The sequence below is a fragment of the Balaenoptera physalus genome (assembly GCF_965194825.1).
Source record: "Balaenoptera physalus genome assembly, chromosome: 9".
In the NCBI taxonomy this organism is placed as follows: Eukaryota; Metazoa; Chordata; class Mammalia; order Artiodactyla; family Balaenopteridae; genus Balaenoptera; species Balaenoptera physalus.
The window spans coordinates 96351205-96369395 of record NC_138888.1 but is presented as its reverse complement, the minus strand read 5'-3'; the positions used below and the strand labels follow the sequence as shown (position 1 = coordinate 96369395).

At 35.5% G+C, this 18191-nt stretch overlaps 1 protein-coding gene and 2 long non-coding RNA genes across 10 annotated transcripts in view; 2 read left to right on the top strand and 1 right to left on the bottom strand.

Annotated features, from left to right (window-relative positions):
- SENP6 (SUMO specific peptidase 6) overlaps window positions 1-18191 on the top strand; it is a 106238-nt gene that overhangs the window by 83167 nt on the left and 4880 nt on the right. For all 8 annotated transcript variants that reach the window (XM_082474170.1, XM_082474168.1, XM_082474167.1 and 5 more), the window contains 5 exons: window positions 5330-5452; window positions 6449-6541; window positions 9897-10327; window positions 15611-15714; window positions 17320-17408. In XM_082474170.1, the coding sequence (XP_082330296.1) occupies window positions 5330-5452; window positions 6449-6541; window positions 9897-10327; window positions 15611-15714; window positions 17320-17408 (840 nt within the window). The remainder of the gene's footprint in view (window positions 1-5329; window positions 5453-6448; window positions 6542-9896; window positions 10328-15610; window positions 15715-17319; window positions 17409-18191) is intronic.
- LOC309666676 overlaps window positions 1292-18191 on the bottom strand; it is a 314729-nt gene continuing 297829 nt past the window's right edge. The window contains exon 2 of the long non-coding RNA XR_014267232.1: window positions 1292-4911. This is a non-coding gene — a long non-coding RNA (uncharacterized lncRNA). The remainder of the gene's footprint in view (window positions 4912-18191) is intronic.
- Window positions 6548-9896, top strand: LOC309666681. Its single transcript, XR_014267237.1, has 2 exons — window positions 6548-7042; window positions 7088-9896. It is a non-coding gene; the product is annotated as an uncharacterized lncRNA (long non-coding RNA).

Genomic DNA, 18191 nt, shown 5'->3' with positions numbered 1-18191 from the left:
CGATCATGAGAATTAAATAAGATACACATTTCAAGTGCTAGGAAAAATACCTGGCACATGCAAAGTGATCATAAATGATAGCTTATTATATTATCAGTGTTGTAGTGTTTAAAGCATCTAAAATTGTTACTACCCTAGGTTAGGTAGTAATTTGTTGAGCAAGGACAAAAGTATGATTTCACTCGTTTCCTTCAATAAATGTTCAAGTGCCAACTTTGTGGCAGGTACTGTGTTAAAAGTTTTTGATTTTATAGGGAACACAAATGTGGGATTAAAGTATTGGCAGAAGCATTAACATGGTTCAAACATAGCAGAAAAAGAAAGCTTCAGTCTCTCTGGGGGTTGGGAAATATGAGGAATTAAGAAGCTTTCCTAGAAGGGCTTACGTCATGACCCAGAATACACATAACATACACATATACATATACATGAATACATGTATGTGTCATGTGTTCATACATGTATGAATTTGTATGTGTTTACTGCTTTGTGATATAAAATGGATGTGGGTATGAAACAAAACAGAGCTTAACTATCAGTGTGTTTAGTGCTCTCCAGTATTTTCTAGTTTATTCAAATGTATATCAGAAGACAATATTTTTTTTAAAAAACTGGTTGTTAAAAGCTGCTGGAGGGACTCCCCTGGTGGCGCAGTGGTTAAGAATCCGCCTGCCAAATGCAGGGGACACGGGTTCAAGCCCTGGTCCGGGAAGATCCCACATGGCATGGAGCAACTAAGCGCATGCGCCACAACTACTGAGCCTGCGGTCTAGAGCCCACGAACCACAGCTACTGAGCCTGTGTGCCACAACTACTGAAGCCCATGTGCCTAGAGCCTGTGCTCCACAACAAGAGAAGCCACCACAACGAGAAGCCCTCGCACTGTAACTAGAGAAAGCCCGCGTGCAGCAACGAAGACCCAATGCAGCAAAAAATTAATTAATTAAAAAAAAAAAAGATGTGTTCTCTTAATCCTAATGTATACTACCTTAACAAACCAAGCTACTGAAAAATCTTAAGTGATTGTGTAGAACATTGCTGCTGTTATTGGATAAAGTGTTGTTCTGTGAATGTCAGCTAGGTCACGTTGTGCTAGTGCTATTCAAATGGTCTTTGTCCTTACTGATGTTCTACCTACTTGTTCTGTAATTATTGAGAAAGTCATTGATCTCCAACTACAGTTATTGATTTGTCTGTTTCTCCTGATGTATTTTGAAGCTCTGTTGTTAGGTACATACATGTTTATGTCTTCTTGGAGAATCAACCCCTTTATCATTACATAATGTTCCTGTTTATTCTTGATAATCTCCTTGTTTTTAATCCTACTTTGTTCAAAATTTATATAGCTATTCCACCTTTCTTTTGGTTTGTGTTTGCATGATGTATGTTTCTTCACCCTTTTAACCTGTTTAAGTCTTTATGTTTAAAATGTTTTTTTGTTTTTGAAAGCACATAGTTGGATCTAAAAAATAAATTGAACTCCTATATTTTGTTTACATTTTAGTTTATTCTATTTCATACTTAAATCTATATTTTTTACATTACAGTAGAGATTTTATAGTCTTTTTTTATTCTTTTGAAATTCTTTATATATTTTCAGGAGGCCCCTTGACATCATATAGTTAAACTTTAGAGCAAATTTTATACAGTAAACTTACATTATCTACAAGTTCTGCCTTTCTGATGCAAATCACTGTTCCAAATAAGATAAAGAATCTAACAAAATCCATGATTTTTAAAAAATCTTTGTTTATATTCATCTCATGACATTCTTAGAAGTGAATTAAAAAGAGGAAACTTCTTTTTAAAGATTTATTTATTATTTATTTATTTTATTTATTTTTGGTTGCGTCGGGTCTTAGTTGAGGCATGCAGGATCTTTTGTTGCAGCATGGAGGCTTTTCGTTGCGGCTCACGGGTTTCTCTCTAGTTGTGGCTTGTGGGTTTTCTCTCTCTAGTTGTGACGTGCAGGCTCCAGAGCACGTGGGCTCTGTAGTTTGCGGCACACAGGCTCTCTAGTTGAGGTGCACAAGCTCAGTAGTTGTGGCGCACAGGCTTAGTTGCCCTGCAGCATGTGAGATCTTAGTTCCCTGACCGGGGGTCGAACCCGTGTCCCCTGCATTGTAAGGCAGATTCTTTACCACTGGACCACCAGGGAAGTCCCGAAAAGAGGAAACTTTTTAAAACTTCACTATTAAAAATAAGTAATTCAGTTGCTACCAGAGCTGCTCATTCTTTTCCATTTCTAACTCTACAAGTTAGAAACAATCCTTTAAACAGTTTGCCAGAATTATAAGACGTAGAAGGGCATTGCATCTAGAGAATGTTAATAAAATGCAGGGGAAAAGAATAATTTTAATAAAAATTATTTTCAAAACCTTAAAATCATCTTTTAACTTCATCCTGTAATTAAATGTCATGATTGAATTGTTAGATTGTCTGCTTTATAAAATAGCAGGTGGACAGCTTCACCATGACATTCAATATTTAAATGATTTATACACTGAAAGAAAAAAACAAATGAAAGAAATGGAAAGAAATACCAAAATGAAAGAAATTCCCAAAAGGTTTTTTGTAATAAACTTGGACTTTCCCTTTAATTCTAAAATAAGAGACTTAGTTGTTCTAATTAAAATTAATAATTCTAATACATGTACATAAAAAAACCCAGAACTACATACAGTCACAGAAATGCTTATGGAGAAAGACAAAACTAGTTATTTTAAATTAAAGGCTTTTTGAAGTTTTGTTTTTTCACTTTTAAGTCCTTAATTCCTCTAGGATTTGTTACACTAAGATGACATAGTTGCACAGGTCTGTTTTGGGGGCTCTATATAGTTTGTTCCGTTGGCCGTGCACCTATCCCTGCATCAGTACCACACTGCCATGATTTAGTGTTACTTTATTCTTGTTATCTGTAATAGAAAGGCAAGCCCTCCACCATATTCTTCTTCACAAATGTTTTGGATATGCTTGACCTTTTGATTCTTTCAGATAAACTTTGGAATCAGCCCATCAGATTCCATTTTTAAAGTCCTTTTGAGATTTTGATTGTAATTGCACTGAATCAGTGATTCTGAAGTGGGGGCACTTCGGGCGTTTTGGTCCTCACAAAAGGAAGGCATGCGTGCTGATAGCACCTGTGGGTAGAGGCCAGAGGTAACGCCGAGCACCTTACGCTGCTCAGGACACTCCCCACGGCAGAGCATTATCTGGCTTAAAATGTCAGCGGCGCCAGCTCGAGGAACCCTCCGCGAAATTTATGCAATTTGGAGACAACTGATACTTAACAGTTTTGAGTATTTCAACAAGAAATATATTTTGCCCGTATAGCCAGACATCTTGCTAAAAACTTTTATTTCTAGTATGTCTGTAGATCTTTTTAAGTGTTCTGTATGAAAATCCTTTCATCTGCGAATAAATTTATCTCTTCCATTTACAAAAATAAAGCATGGATTTGTCTATATATGAAGTAGAGTCCATTTTCTCAAATCACCAATAACTTTCTCTTTTAAGTTGAACTATCCCTTTTTTTATGCAATTCAGTGTACAAAGTAGCCGTTGTAGTTTGTAATGGTGAAAGCAGCATGGTTCACTCATTATGGTGTAGTCCCTAAATTCAAGTCCAGTTCACTACATGCTCTGTTTCGAATATAGATGTAGAATTCAGCGGTTGATTTAAACTGTGTCATGAGGTGATTCACTGCCTTGTATCTTTTGTCGGGGCACACCGAGTTGCCCTAAAGCAAGCAATCTGTAAGTGACGTCCTTTTCATCAGAACTTGAGCTTTAGCATTATCACATATTATGACGGAAGTGACAGCTCTCAAAGATGTGCCTTCTGGGTACTTGCTGTTTCTGTGTAAGGTTTCACAAGTCTTTCATATTGTCCTTATTTTCATAAGATGAATATGGTCATAAGCTTGAATTTGCATAGTTCCTTTGAGGGAGTTTGGAGCATAAATAATTAAATTTAATATATCATAATTTCTCTTTGTAATAGAAAGAACCATTTCTATTTGTCTTGATATACACCTATAGAAGAAAACAACTAAGGCAAGGACAAATTAGAACTGACGTAAGATCACCTTAAAGAGTCATTGTGACAACCTCACCACTGTACAGATTCTTTCTGTTTCTTTTCTGTTTTTATAAAAAGCAGTTTATGGCTAGTCATCATGGTTTATTAACTGTTTAAAACAAAATAAACATAAAACTTAAAAATAGCAGCTTCAGTGACATACAGAGCACATACCGTACAATTCACGCATTTAGAGTGTATAATTCAGTGGTTTTTAGTGTGTTCAGACAGTTGTGCAACCATCACCATAATCGATATTAGAACATTTTCATCCCCCCCACAGAACCTCAGTACCCATTAGGAGTGGCTCCCCATTTCCCCACCCCACCCCAGCTCTAAGCAACCACCAGTCTCCTTGCTATCTCTGTGGATTTGCAGATTCTGAACATTTCATATACATGGAATCATACAATATGTGGACTTCTGTGACTAGCTTCTTTCACTTAGCGTAACGTTTTCACGATTCTTCTATGTTACAGCATGTATCAGAACTCCATTTTTAAAAATATTTATTTATTTTTATATTTTTTGCTGCATTGGGTCTTCGTTGCTGCACGTGGGCTTTCTCTAGTTGCGGCGAGCGGGGGCTACTCCTCGTTGCGGTGCACGGGCTTCTCGTTGCAGTGGCTTCTCTTGTTGCAGAGCACGAGCTCTAGGTGCACGGGCTTCAGTAGTTGCGGCATGTGGGCTCAGTAGTTGTAGCTCGCGGGCTCTAGAGCAAAGGCTCAGTAGTTGTGGCGCATGGGCTTAGTTGCTCCACAGCATGTGGGATCTTCCCGGACCAGGGCTCGAACCCACGTCCCCTGCATTGGCAGGCAGATTCTTAACCACTGCGCCACCAGGGAAGTCCTTCATTTCTTTTTATTGCCAAATAATATTCCATTGTATGGATATATCACATTTTCCATTCATCGGTTGATGAGCATTTCTGTCATTTCTGGGTATGATAAATAATGGGTTTTTGGGTATGATAAATAATGTTTCTATGAATGTTCATAAATGTGCCCTTGTTTTAGAAGATTAGATCTTTCAAATCCTGGTTTTACTCTCAAACACCACTTTTTTATTACCTACAAATAATCTGAGAGTAATCATTGTCTAGAATATGAAATAAATTTTGTTTATGACTTCTTTCAGTTTAAAGGAGTAGAGATTGATGGTGGCTAAATAGATATTTGATCACTCTGTGACTGTTTTTAGTATAAACTGTTAAATTCATTCTACTTGGAATTACTTTTTATAAAATAGATATTTGGTGCTTGAAAAACTGAAGAAAGAAGAAGCTGACCGAATTCATGTATTCAGTTCTTTCTTCTATAAACGCCTTAATCAGAGAGAGAGGAGAAATCTTCCTGAAACAACTAATCTATCGTAAGTCAAGCTTTTTGAAAATATTTAACAGATGTAGTAAGTCACTTAAGTTTAACTTAGAAAAGATCGCTTATTTGTATTAAAGCAACATTTTTTACTTCCGTTCTCAATTAGCAAAATTAATATAATTTATAATATTCTAAAACTCCAAGAATACCTGGAACTCATAAAGTTTTTAGGTCTAATATCTAGATCAATATTTCCCAAATATATCTGATAGTTTAAAAAAGAAAAATTACTTGAATACTTATTAAATACCGATGGCTCTGTTTTACCCTAGATGTTCCATCCATAATATCTAACAGAGGAACCTGTGAATCTGTACTTTTAATAAGTTCTTTGGCTGATTCTTCTCAGACAAGTTAAGGGAACAACATTCTACATAGGAGGCCTGAGTTATTTATAATGTCTCTCCATATAGTGATTGCATCCAGCTCTAATACTTGCTGGCAATTGGTCGCAAGATACAAAGAGTTGGTACATTTTTTGTCATATAGTGCTGTTAAATGTCTTGAATTGATGGCTGCTGTGCATAATATTAATAATATTTTCTACTATTTCAGTGATCCCTCACTTTGCATCTTAGAGTTGATGGCAGTGGTTGGTTTTGACCCGTGCTGGTAGTCTGTCCTGTTCACCAGCTGTGACATAGTGCTCGCTTTTCCTGCTCTCTTCTCCTCAGTTCTTACAGGTCATGGTCTGATATGCTTCTCGATATTGTTGCTAAAACCAGTTCTGCAACAATAAAAATAGTAGCTCTGATCCACCCTAGTAAGTAGTAGTAGGAATTAAATAATCTCTTTCTTCCAGATTCAGGCACGGGCAGTTTCCCATCTTCCCAGCTCCATCTCAGATGTTCTGCTTTCTTCTCACAACTTGTTAAATCATACAACTGATCTATTAACATCTCAATCTTTGTAATGTATAAATTGCTGCATAGAGGCGGAAACATTAGAAACACTTCAAAAGCTTGATAGTTTCTCTCTTGTCTTACAGAATACAGCAGAAGCGACATGGAAGAGTGAAAACATGGACCCGGCATGTAGATATTTTTGAAAAGGATTTTATTTTTGTACCGCTTAATGAAGCGTGAGTAAGAATTTCCTTTATGTTAATGTAATGGCGGTTTTTAGCAGATGTGTTTTTGAGGTGAATAATTCATCCATTTTTTAACTTCTTTCTGAAATTTGTTGTATATATTGACACTTATATTCTTTATTTTATGGAAATTAATATACTTTTCCAGTGAATCATGTAAGATACTGAATTTTACAGACGCTAGATAAGAGATCTTTCTAATTTCATTTTTATTCATCCATGTAGAATAGTGTCATCTTTTAAAAATGGTGCTTGTGGTCTAGCAGACATCCTATATAGAAAAGACTGCTTTGTACAGAACGGTGATTAGGTCACATAGAAGAATTTGAATCTTTAGTTTAAGATACACTTTGGCTTTTAATCAAAAAGAAGAAAAGGTGGCTGGATGTGTGTCATTTGCTCACTGAAAACCATGTTCACTACTTAAAGCTATTTTCTAAGTAAATGGGGGTGGTAAACGTTTTGTGTTTTTCTCCCCCAGTGACTAGAGAGGCATAGATGTGTAGGATAGTCTATTCTCCCCCAGTGACTAGAGAGGCCTAGATGTATAGGATAGTCTTATTATACAATTTCAACTTGAGAGTTTTTGTATTTCATTTTTTAATTTTCCTGTGTCCTCCAGCCAAAGACCTGCAGGAATACCCCTGTAACTGGGCAACTTGGGTTTAGTATTTGCCTCAAGGGAGAACACACAACATGGGCGACTGTGGATCCTCTCAGTAAAAGTGTGTTTGAAAGAGGCAGTAAAAGAATTTGGGCTTTGGTTTGGTGGAAGGTCTAAGGAAGCAGTGGTTTGTTTGGATAAAGAAGTTGCATTCGCTCATTTAGCAAAAAAAGAATATTTGGTATTTTGAGGGGTTGCATTGTGATCTTATATTTGTCTCTGCTGAGACAAATTATGAAATGGCCTTACTTTGTCTCATTTTATCATGGTTGCAGAGTAACCTTATCTGAGGTTGGTATTTTGTAAGATCGTTTATTTCTAATAAGCCTGTTTGTGCCAAGCTATCTTCTGAATGTGCTCTTTTTTCCCCACTATAAAAAACAAATTCACTCTATAGTATAATCAAATCCTATTTATTTATAATCATGCTTTAATAATAAAACCTGTGCTCTCTAATTAGCCCGGTCAAAGATGGGTAGGCTAGGTTAAAACATTGGTCATAGCTATAAAGCCCACCTTCTTCAACGATATATATTGGAGTCAAACATAGTATCATAAAAAAATTTAAAGCTAAGTTTAAAACTAATCTTTAATTTCTTCATTTTCCTCAAAGTAAAGTTTCTTGACATTAATTTGTCATATAAAGTAGCAAGTGAGCTTCCCACTAGGCCAAAGGGAGGATATACATAGGAAGCCATTTGTCAGAAATTAATTTTAAAAATTTAAAATAAAAGTATAATTTTAGGTACACACAATTTAGCAATAGAGGCATATCCCTCTTAGTCACAGCATCTGATGTTGGATGGAAGCTACGTTCAGTGCTTTTAAGTCATCTTGGTGAAAGGTAGAGGATGAACAAAGGTACAGAATTAGTAAAGTGTTCACCAAGAGAACTGTGCTCTTTGTAGGTGAAAGAATAGCTTCCAGATCATGAGGGGTTTTTTTTTAAGAGATAAAGCTAATTAGATTAGTTAGGCTGTTATGTATTTGTCATCTATTTTATTTTTAATTTTCTTTGTGACGGTAATTTCTTTAAGCTAAAAGTTTATAAGCTATTTGTTAAAAATTGTAGTAATTGACAAGGAGTAGAAATTAGATGTTTGGATCTAATTCATCTTAAGATAAGCGAAATTGCCTGTTTTAGCCTCTTCTCCCACTGATGGCTTAAGGTCAAGGTAGCTGATCTTAAAAGGGATCATAAAAGCAAAACCCTGGCTCTTAGAGGTTGAAAGTGACCTCAGATGTATCTGATTCAGCTTTCTCTTTTCAGCTAGGTGAAGGCAGATTTTTTTCCAAGTTTTTAGGTGAGGCAACAGAAAAACTATGGCTTATCCATATTGTCATAGCTGAAAAATGTTTAAAACTGTGATAGATGTAGGTTTCAGCTATAGGTTGAGAGTCACTGTATTATACCATATTTAATCAATTTTCAAAACACATATTTTCACATTATAACCTTTATGAAGTTGAGATGTGACTTAACAGTCAACTGTGTCTTAGAATTGATGAAGTGAGGAAGATGGTGTGGTGTTCTTCTCCTAGCCTCGCCTGACCTAAGTCCTTGGGATCCTGAAGGTTAATAATTAAGAAGAGGAGAGGGGCATTCCTCCATCTGGCCTTTTCAGTGCTGAGAATGAATCCAGCATCTGTGACCTTTTGTACTCATACTGTCTGATGAAGAGACAGACAGTGCTGTTTCTTAGTAGTACCTTGGAGGAATTTAATATTTTACAGAAACAGAATATGGAATAACTTTTATCTATGTCAACATTCATTTTTCATTCAGCAAATATCTACTGAACACCCTACTCTATGACGTATATTGAGCTCAGCTAATAAATTATCTGACATCTATAGCCTGTTCATTGTATCTCAGCACATAACACTGTGCCTAGCAAACTGCAAACCCTTAATAAAATTAATTAGATTAATGAACATTAACCACTTTTAGCTGTACAGCATCTTACTCATGGCTTATAGCCTACTACTAGGAACTGTGTTACCTGAATTCAGCTCTATCATGAGTACCCACTTGATAGCTGGAATTCTACTAATACTTGGAATTCTGTGATGATGATTAGATTAGATGTATTATTTCAATTTAGTGTATTTTATTTTAGTATAGCATGAGACAAGAATTATTTAATGTTTTCAATATTAAGAAGTTCCTACCTCATTAATAAGAAAAACACAGACATAAAATTTTTTAAAAGCTATTGCTTGCAATATTTAGAAAGTGTTCAAAATGGTAAAGTCTAATTAGACTTCTGAAGACATTTTAATCTTGAGGCTAGATAGTATTTTTCCTTGGCATAAATAGGGCAAAGGAGAAAGGTAAATGGGAATGATGAATTGCAGTGATGTAATTTACATTTTGTTAAATTGCCTGGAAAACAATGAATTTTTCATTCCAAAAGCAAGAAAATGTTCAAAGTATTGTTTGCAAAAGTGAATGCAGGCTATGTAATTCTGACAAAAATTATGTGATTTTTGAATAGACACTGTATTCTGTTAATGAATCAATGATCCTATAAACAAGTGGATTAATTTAAGAATTGAAAAAATTGGGCATTCTTAATAAATTTGTTTATAAAACCTTTAGAAAAAAGATTTTAAGACTTATTGCCAAATATAATACATTTTTCTAATCATATATTCAGTAGTTTCATTTGTTTTTTACAGTGCACACTGGTTTTTGGCTGTTGTTTGTTTCCCTGGTTTGGAAAAACCAAAGTATGAACCTAATCCTCATTACCATGAAAATACAGTCACGCAAAAATGTTCAACTGTAGAGGACAGTTGTATTTCTTCTCCTTCAGCCAGTGAAATGGACAGTTGTTCACAAAACTCTGCTGCCAAGCCTGTAATTAAGAAGATGCTAAACAGAAAGCATTGTGTAGCTGTAATTGATTCAAATAATGAACAGGAAGCAAGTGACCCTCGTTATCGGAGAAACATTAGCAGTGTGAAATGTAGTCTGAAAAAAATAAATCATACTGCAAGTGAAAATGAAGAATCGAATAAAGGAGAATCTGCATGCCAGAAAGTTGTTGATAGGACTAAAAGTGAGAATGGCCTACAGAATGAATATTTAAGTTCTATGCACCATACAGGTATGTTTCTAAATGTTTTAAAAAAAATCAAAGAATTAGAATAAGTTGGAATTTTTAGAAACAGGATTAAGATTTCAGGGCACACTTTTTTTTTTAAGTCAGGTTTATTGAGGTATAATTTACTTACAGTAACGTTCACTCATAAGTATAGCTCAGTGAGCTTTGATAAATGTATAGTCGTGTAGTCACTACAACAATCAAGATTTAGAACCTTTCCATTACTCAAAAAAATTCCCTTCTGCCCCCTTTATAGTGAGTCTCCTCCCCTCACCCTTACAGAGAATGAAGTTTTAAAATTATAGTACAAGGTCTACATTTTCCGTTTATAGGAACTTGGACTTATTTTTATTTAGTAGGAAATCATTCAGCATAAACAGTAGTTGCACAGTTTTAGATCTGTAAGGCAGATTAGTTCGATCTTCTCAATTTACAGATGGGCAATTGAGATCAAGGGGCAAGAGGCAGAAATTAAAGCTTTCTCCTCCAAATAGGTGTTGACATTCAAATTAAAGGTTAGTTTCTGTTCCTCACGCTCCTTCATGATTTTCAGTGGGAGAAAGGGCACTGGTCCAACCTCTGCTTTTTTATTTCCCTTCACTTCTAATAAATTGTTTTATTCCTTGAATCAGGTCCGTATTTCTAGCACTTGTTATAGAAATCTAAGGTTTCTCTTCAAATACTTAAATTATATATCAAGTCAACTGCATAATTTCCACTTCAACCCCAAAGTCTACTTCATAAACCCATAATATGCTATGTATATAGGATAGCAAACTTACTAAACTATGAGTAGATCTAATACATTTTCTTGGGAGGAAAAAACTCAGTATAAGGCATAGAAGAAATTATGTGAACTCAGTAAGAAAGTTGAGTTCAGCTTTCAAAAGTTGAACTCAAAAGTTCAAGAAAAAGTTGTGAATGCTCAGCATACTCTGTCAAAACTTGTGAATGCTCAGCATACTCTGTACTTCTACCAGCCTGTATTATTTTAGGAAGTCAGAAAGGTGTTGCTGCGCTCTTACAAAAATATTTTTTGTTTGACATGCTCAGCTGCATAAAGCTGACATTAGCCATATGAATGTTGGTCTTTGTGCCCTTTAGGGGGTATAAGATAAGAGGCAGAAGGGGGAAATTTAGCAGATAAAGCAAGAGAGTATATCAAAAGCCAAGCAGATAAATACAGTTGACCCTTGAACAACATGGGGTTTAGGGTTGCTGACCCTCTGACAATCAAAAATCCACCTCTATCTTTATAGTCAGCCATTCGTGTCATACCACAGTTTCACATCCACAGATTTCGCATCCCTGGATTCAACCAACCTCAGATTGTGTAGTACTGTACTACGTATTTATTGAAAAAAAATCCATGTGTGGGTGGGCCAGTGCAGTTCAAACCTGTGTTGTTCAAGGGTCAACTGTGCTTCCTTTTCTAGCTGACTTTCCAGTCTGTTTCAGCAGGCAGGAAATGGAATGAAGATGAGGCGAAGTAGGTAATCACCAAGCTCTGACTGTAATTTTTTTCACTTTTAGTATTTTAATACTTGAATAGGAAAAAAAAAAAAAAAGAGGCAGTGAATAGCCATGTTAGAGATTAATTACCATTTTGCTAAACAGAAAGCATTGTGTAGATGGGCACTCTGAAGATTAAGCCTTCAAGGCAGTGTGCACTGTTTCTCACTGCCTTTATAACAAAGTCCTGGAGGTGGGATAAATGGGGATTGACACATACACACTACTATATATAAAACAGATAACTAATAAGGACCTACTGTACAGCACAGGGAACTCTACACAATACTCTGTGATGGCCTATATGGGAAAAGAATCTAATAAAGAGTGGATATATGTATTTATATAACAGATTCACTTTGCTGTAAACCTGAAACTAACACAACATTATAAATCAATTATACCCCATTAAAAATAAAAATAAAATAAGAAAACAACAAAGTCCTGCCAATTAGTACACGAGAAGATGCTGGACATCATTAGGCAAGAAGGAAACGTAAGTCAAAACCACAAAGAGATGCCTCTTCATAGCCGCGACAGCATGGCTAGAATCAGAAAGTCAGATACTAACGGGTGTTGGTGAGGATGTGCAGAAACTGAGACCTTCATATATCGTTAGTGGGAATGTAAAATGGTACAGCTTGCTTTGGGAGACAGTTTGACAGTTCCTCAAAACATTAAACATAGAGTTATCATGTGATCCAGCAGTTCCACACCTAGATAATTACCCAAGAGAAATAAATACATATGTCCGCACAAAAACTTGGGCATGAACATTTATAGCAGCATTATTCATAATAGCCAAATGGTAGACACAATCCAGATGTTCATCAGCTGACAAATGGATAATCAAAACATGATACATCCATTCAATGGAATATTATTAGGCCATAAAAAGAAATGAAGGAGTGATACATGCTGCAACATGGATGAAACTTGAAAGCATGCTAAGTTAAAGTAGTCATAGAAGACCTCATATTATGTGATTCCATTTGTATGAAATCTCCCAGGAAAATCTGTAGAGTGGGTTAATGGCTGCTTAGGGCTGGTTGGGGGTATGGGACAGGAATATGGGGAGAAGGGGGAGTGATAGCTGAAGTGTACAGAGGTTTTTTGTTTGTTTGTTTTTTGTGGGTTTTTTTGAGATTTAAAACATTTTGAAAATGTTTTAAAGTTGACTCCAGGGATGGTTGCACATAGTATTTGTAAATATACCAAAAACCACTTACATGTACACTTTAAATGGGTGAATTGTATGGTATGTGAATTATATCTCCACAGAACATTTTTTAAGTTCCTTTTTGATCAATAATTTCATGCAGTTTAATGTGAATTCAAGTTAAAAAAACAAATTAAAGTGCATGTCTTAGAGCAGTGGGACAAAGCCTTAGGACTTCCTTCATGTCCACAAACCCCAGAAATTCCTGGTGGCTCTCTCTACAAGTTAATGTTCTAGTTGAGAAGTAACCAGTTAAATTTGAGTAAACATACCCATAAATCCTAATGGAGACCAACGTAAAGAATATCTGTTTTATGTAGTTTGCCCTTTTACAATATCTGTTTATTCTTCTTTTAAAAATTACAGTTTGTGCATTTGTTTTGTTTTGTTTTTAGTATGTGTGTAACTGGATCGACTGTATCTTCCTTAAAGGAAATTAATTTACCTTTATTGTGTGTGATAACACCTGGTATTTTTCTATTCTTTTTTAATGCTTATCTTAGTCCAATGACCATAGTGTCCCACAGTTTGAAAAATGGTTCTCTAGAATGGGTCTGTATTTTTCAGGGACGAGCTCTCATATCTTTCATCAGATGTTCCCAAGGCATCGCTCACCCGAAAGTACATTGAATGAGAGTTGCTCTCCAGAGGAGCCTTCGCTGCCTTGGAGAGGATGGCTAGGCCGTCTATCCTAGATAAAGTGATGACGTATCAGAAATGAGGATAAGGAGAGCTTGTAAAAATTTTTGTGATTATGATTAATATCTTAGTGATCTGTTTCTGTTTGGTCTGGGAGTATCGTTGACAGGACTTAAATAAAGCATTTAACATAATTTTAACCGTTGGACACGTACAGTCACAAGTGTTGACTGATGTCGGTTGACATGCTGCAGTAAATAAGTGGAGTTGTATCTTGCCACGGGGATTAGGTTTTTAAGGTCAACTGTAGGAGAATAATGTCTGTTATCGCTACTTTGATTTGGTGTTTTTTCAGTTGGGCACCATTTGAAATAGTTGTCTTGCTCTGTATGGTACATGAAAAATGTGTATTTTTAAACTCTAGAATCACGCGTGGTTTGGCATCTTCAAGAGGTGATCTCACTATGTGAGAAAAGCTCAGGAACTGGGACTGATTGGGGGAACAGCTGATTTGAGTTATTGCCTCTCAATTTATAGGAGGGCATTTGTTTACTGAATGAAAGAGTGGAAGAAATTAACTACACTATTTAAATTACTTTTCTCCTTTTTTGCAGTGCACATGTATTTCATTTGTATAAGGTTCATGTTTATATGACACAATTTCTGTGTAATAGGTATAGACAGGAATACTTCGCTGCAAAAATAACTTGATTGTAGTGACTAGCTCTTAATGGCCTGAGGATTTGGACAAATTTTATTTAAATATAGGTGTTTTTGCTTCAAGAAAGCATAAAAATACAGATTTTTGAAAGAGATAAATTGAAAAGGTTATTCTTTGCGTGCTTTATTATTTCAAATAGTATGTTTTCAATCGCAACATTTAGACTTTTATATATGTTAAATGTATTTTTTCAGGAGCACTTTTATCTTGCTGTTTTCCCATCCTATCTTGCTTATATTATTAGTATTCTTTTGCCCTTTTAATAACTTGTACCAAAATAAGTTAAATCCTGTTTAAAATACCTTGAAGTCATGCTTTTAAAAACTTGGAAATGGTATGCTCTATAATAAACAAGATTTGTATATTTGGCATCAGAGCTCCTGCTCAGTTTTCATTGTTTTCTGGTAAACCTTCTGTTTCTTTAAGGAAATCATTGATTTTTAAGGATTTAGGTTCTTGAAACAGACCTTTAAAAGAATTCATTTCAGATATTTCTACGAGTCATTTATTTTCATACTACCAGCACCTGCGTTGGCTTGTGTCATTTTATTTTGTTGAAAAGTCTATGAATATAACCAAACATGAAGGAAAAATATACAGAGTTCAGGAACTCATCCATAACTACTATCCTAGCATGATTGTTTCCATTTTTGTATTTTTTAAAATTATTTGTGCAAAAGCAAGCCTGTTTTACTTTGTTTTAATCATGTTTTTTTAACTTGTATAATTTTCCATATTTTCACAATTTTAATTTCTCTGGTGTACACAGTATTTCATTTTATGTTCTACATTTGCTAACCATTCCTGTTATTGAACAACTGAGTTGTTTTCAAACTGTGGTAGCTTCTGTTATTAAAGATACCTAGCATACCTAGCACAAAATCTTTATATATATATATACACACACACACATGTATTTAAATACACATAAATATTTAATAATATAATTGATACCTAGTGTTTAAAGTTGAATAAATTTTAGGGTCTGAGTAGTAGAAACAATTCTGTAGATGACATAATCCAAGTTTTTTATTTAAAAGTAACTTATTTTATACTTGTGATATTTACATGCCAAGACAGATTTTGTATTCGTAATTACTTTGTAATTAATTACTAGCATTAATTTTAACACCATGTACTATAAGTTATGTGCGTGTTCTTTTTAAAAATTATGTAATGTTTCTTATTGATACAGATGGCTTAAGCAAAATCAGACTAAACTACAGTGATGAATCAGCTGAAGGTAGTAAAATGCTTGAAGATGAACTCATCGACTTCTCAGAAGATCAGGATAACCAGGTGAAACTTAACGCTTGGCAAAAAGTTCTAGTATTTTATATAATTAAAAGTTTTTCTTTAGATTTTTATAGGCGATTCCTTCAAACGGTTAACTCCTGCCTTCTGGATTTGGATCTCATCTCACAACACAGATTTGGTTTTCAGTTCAGAAGTTGCCGGGATAGTTGTATGAACGTTGTTTCATTTTTTGTTTTGGGGTTTTTGTTTGTTTGTTTAGCTTGCCCTTGAGGACTAAACTAATATCACCCACCGTGGAAAGTTTCCGTGTAAAATGGGTCCTCCCGCCGTGACCCAGCGACCGCCCACCACCCCTACCGCACCCCTTTCTGTTGCTCTTTTAAAGCGTTTGTGCGCCGTGCTTAACCTTTGGTCTTACTTAACACTCAGGAGGCAAGTGTTCACATTTTCGATTATGTGGTATGTGGTGCACGAACGTAGCAGAATTACACTATTTTTGCCACCTGTCTAATGATTTTTTCTTTCATCTAATCTGCTGTATATGCATCATGGCAGGAGCAGATCATATTTAGTTAAAATTAACATAGGTCGATTCTCATATTTCCTTAGAGTCTCGTTTGCCCTAATAAGCTTTATTAACACCAAGAATAAAGTATATTTTTGAAAATATTTTATAACTTCAGTTAAACAGGCATTTTCTACTGAGAGAAAAGCTTATTCCATTTCCTTAACTCTGACTCTTCCTTAGTTGTTAAGACAAACTTTGAGTTTATCTAGTAGTAAAGATAACTTTGTACTGCACCATTTTTCCCTTTTGTTCAATCCTCCTGTGAACAAAAAACATTTTTGTGATGTCCCTTGGTCTACAGTGTGTGGCTGTGAAATACAGTTTTTCTTTCTAATATATACAGACACATATCTGGATTACATTCAAACTTTATAATGCGCACTTCATATGCTCCTTTTTGGTCATAGCAGTTACGTGAACTAGTTAATCTAACCGTGTATTACTACTAATATTATTCCTACTGTTGACTGTTTCATTCAAAAGGTTGCCAGAAGCTTTCCCACAGGACAAAAAAAGCTTTGTTTGTTTTACATTCAAGATAATCGGTAGAATAAGACACACTACCATAAAGCTGTCTTCTCTCAAGTGAAGTGGGTAAAGGGTTTTGTCAAGTAAAACAGTGTTTCCAAAAACCCTTTAAATGTTTCTGATATGAAAAAAGTTTTTGTGTGAAAGGATGATAAATATAAGTCATTCATGTCCTATTGTGAAAACAGTTGTTTTAGCCAACAGATTAAATTTTTGTAAAAATACCTAAAATCAGAGCCATAATGTTTGACTAGAGAAGAATCAGTCATGATATACTTAGTCTTTAAAAATTTAGATTGAGGAAATAGATGTAACAAGTTTTCTTAGACCTCTGATTGATGGTTTCTTTCATTAAGATGCCTGTGTTGTAGTGTTACATCATTAGAATGGAGTGACATACCACATTTTCTAATGTCTGATCATCTAAATAGAAAAAATATTTTTTACATATTTGCTACAAGGATTTTTATCCTCAGTAGTGCTATTTTGTTACGTTATTAGTCATTTAAGATTGTATATTTTCAATACTAACAGTAGGCTCTCTTTTATAGGATGACAGCAGTGATGATGGATTCCTTGCCGATGACAAGTGCAATTCTGAAATAGGACAGTGGCATTTAAAGCCTACTGTCTGTAAACAGTAAGCATTAACCATACATTTTGCAAACTACATGATAGTTTTTTTTTTAACTGTTACTCTTTTTTTTTTTTAATTTATTTTATTTACTTATTTTTGGCTGCATTGGGTCTTCGTTGCTGTGTGCGTACTTTCTTTAGTTGCGGCGAGCGGGGGCTGCGTTTCGTTGCGGTTCACAGGCTTCTCCTTGCAGTGGCTTCTCTTGTTGCGGAGCATGGGCTCTAGACGTGTGGGCTCAGTAGTTGTGGCGCACGGGCTTAGTTGCTCCGTTGGCATGTGGGATCTTCCCAGACCGGGGCTTGAACCCATGTCCCCTGCATTGGCAGGCGGATTCTTAAACCACCGCGCGCCACCAGGGAAGACCCTACATGATAATTTTTATTCACGTACCCTCTTGGAATAAAACATTAACCATACTGTTTTAATTAAAGCAGGTATTTAAGCACAAATCACAGAAGCTTTCAGAGTCAGTGAGGAAAATTAGGTCCTGCCCAATGTCCAGGGATTGAGTTGGGGAGAATGGAAATCATTTCAGTTCTCCATTTGCCCATTTTCCATGTCTGTGCGTGTGCATAGAAAACCGCTATGCCTTTTGGATATATAGTGATTTGGAGCAGGAAAGGACAAAGAATGTCATTCAAATTCACATCAGTAACATGGGAATTGGAGTTTACACTGGTTCCATAGCTACTGTGTGAAGGCTGTGGAGTGACTTAAGGCAGTCCTAAGGGACATGTTCCAGGTGGGAAACCCAGGGAATTCCTTGGCAGTCCAGTGGTTAGGATT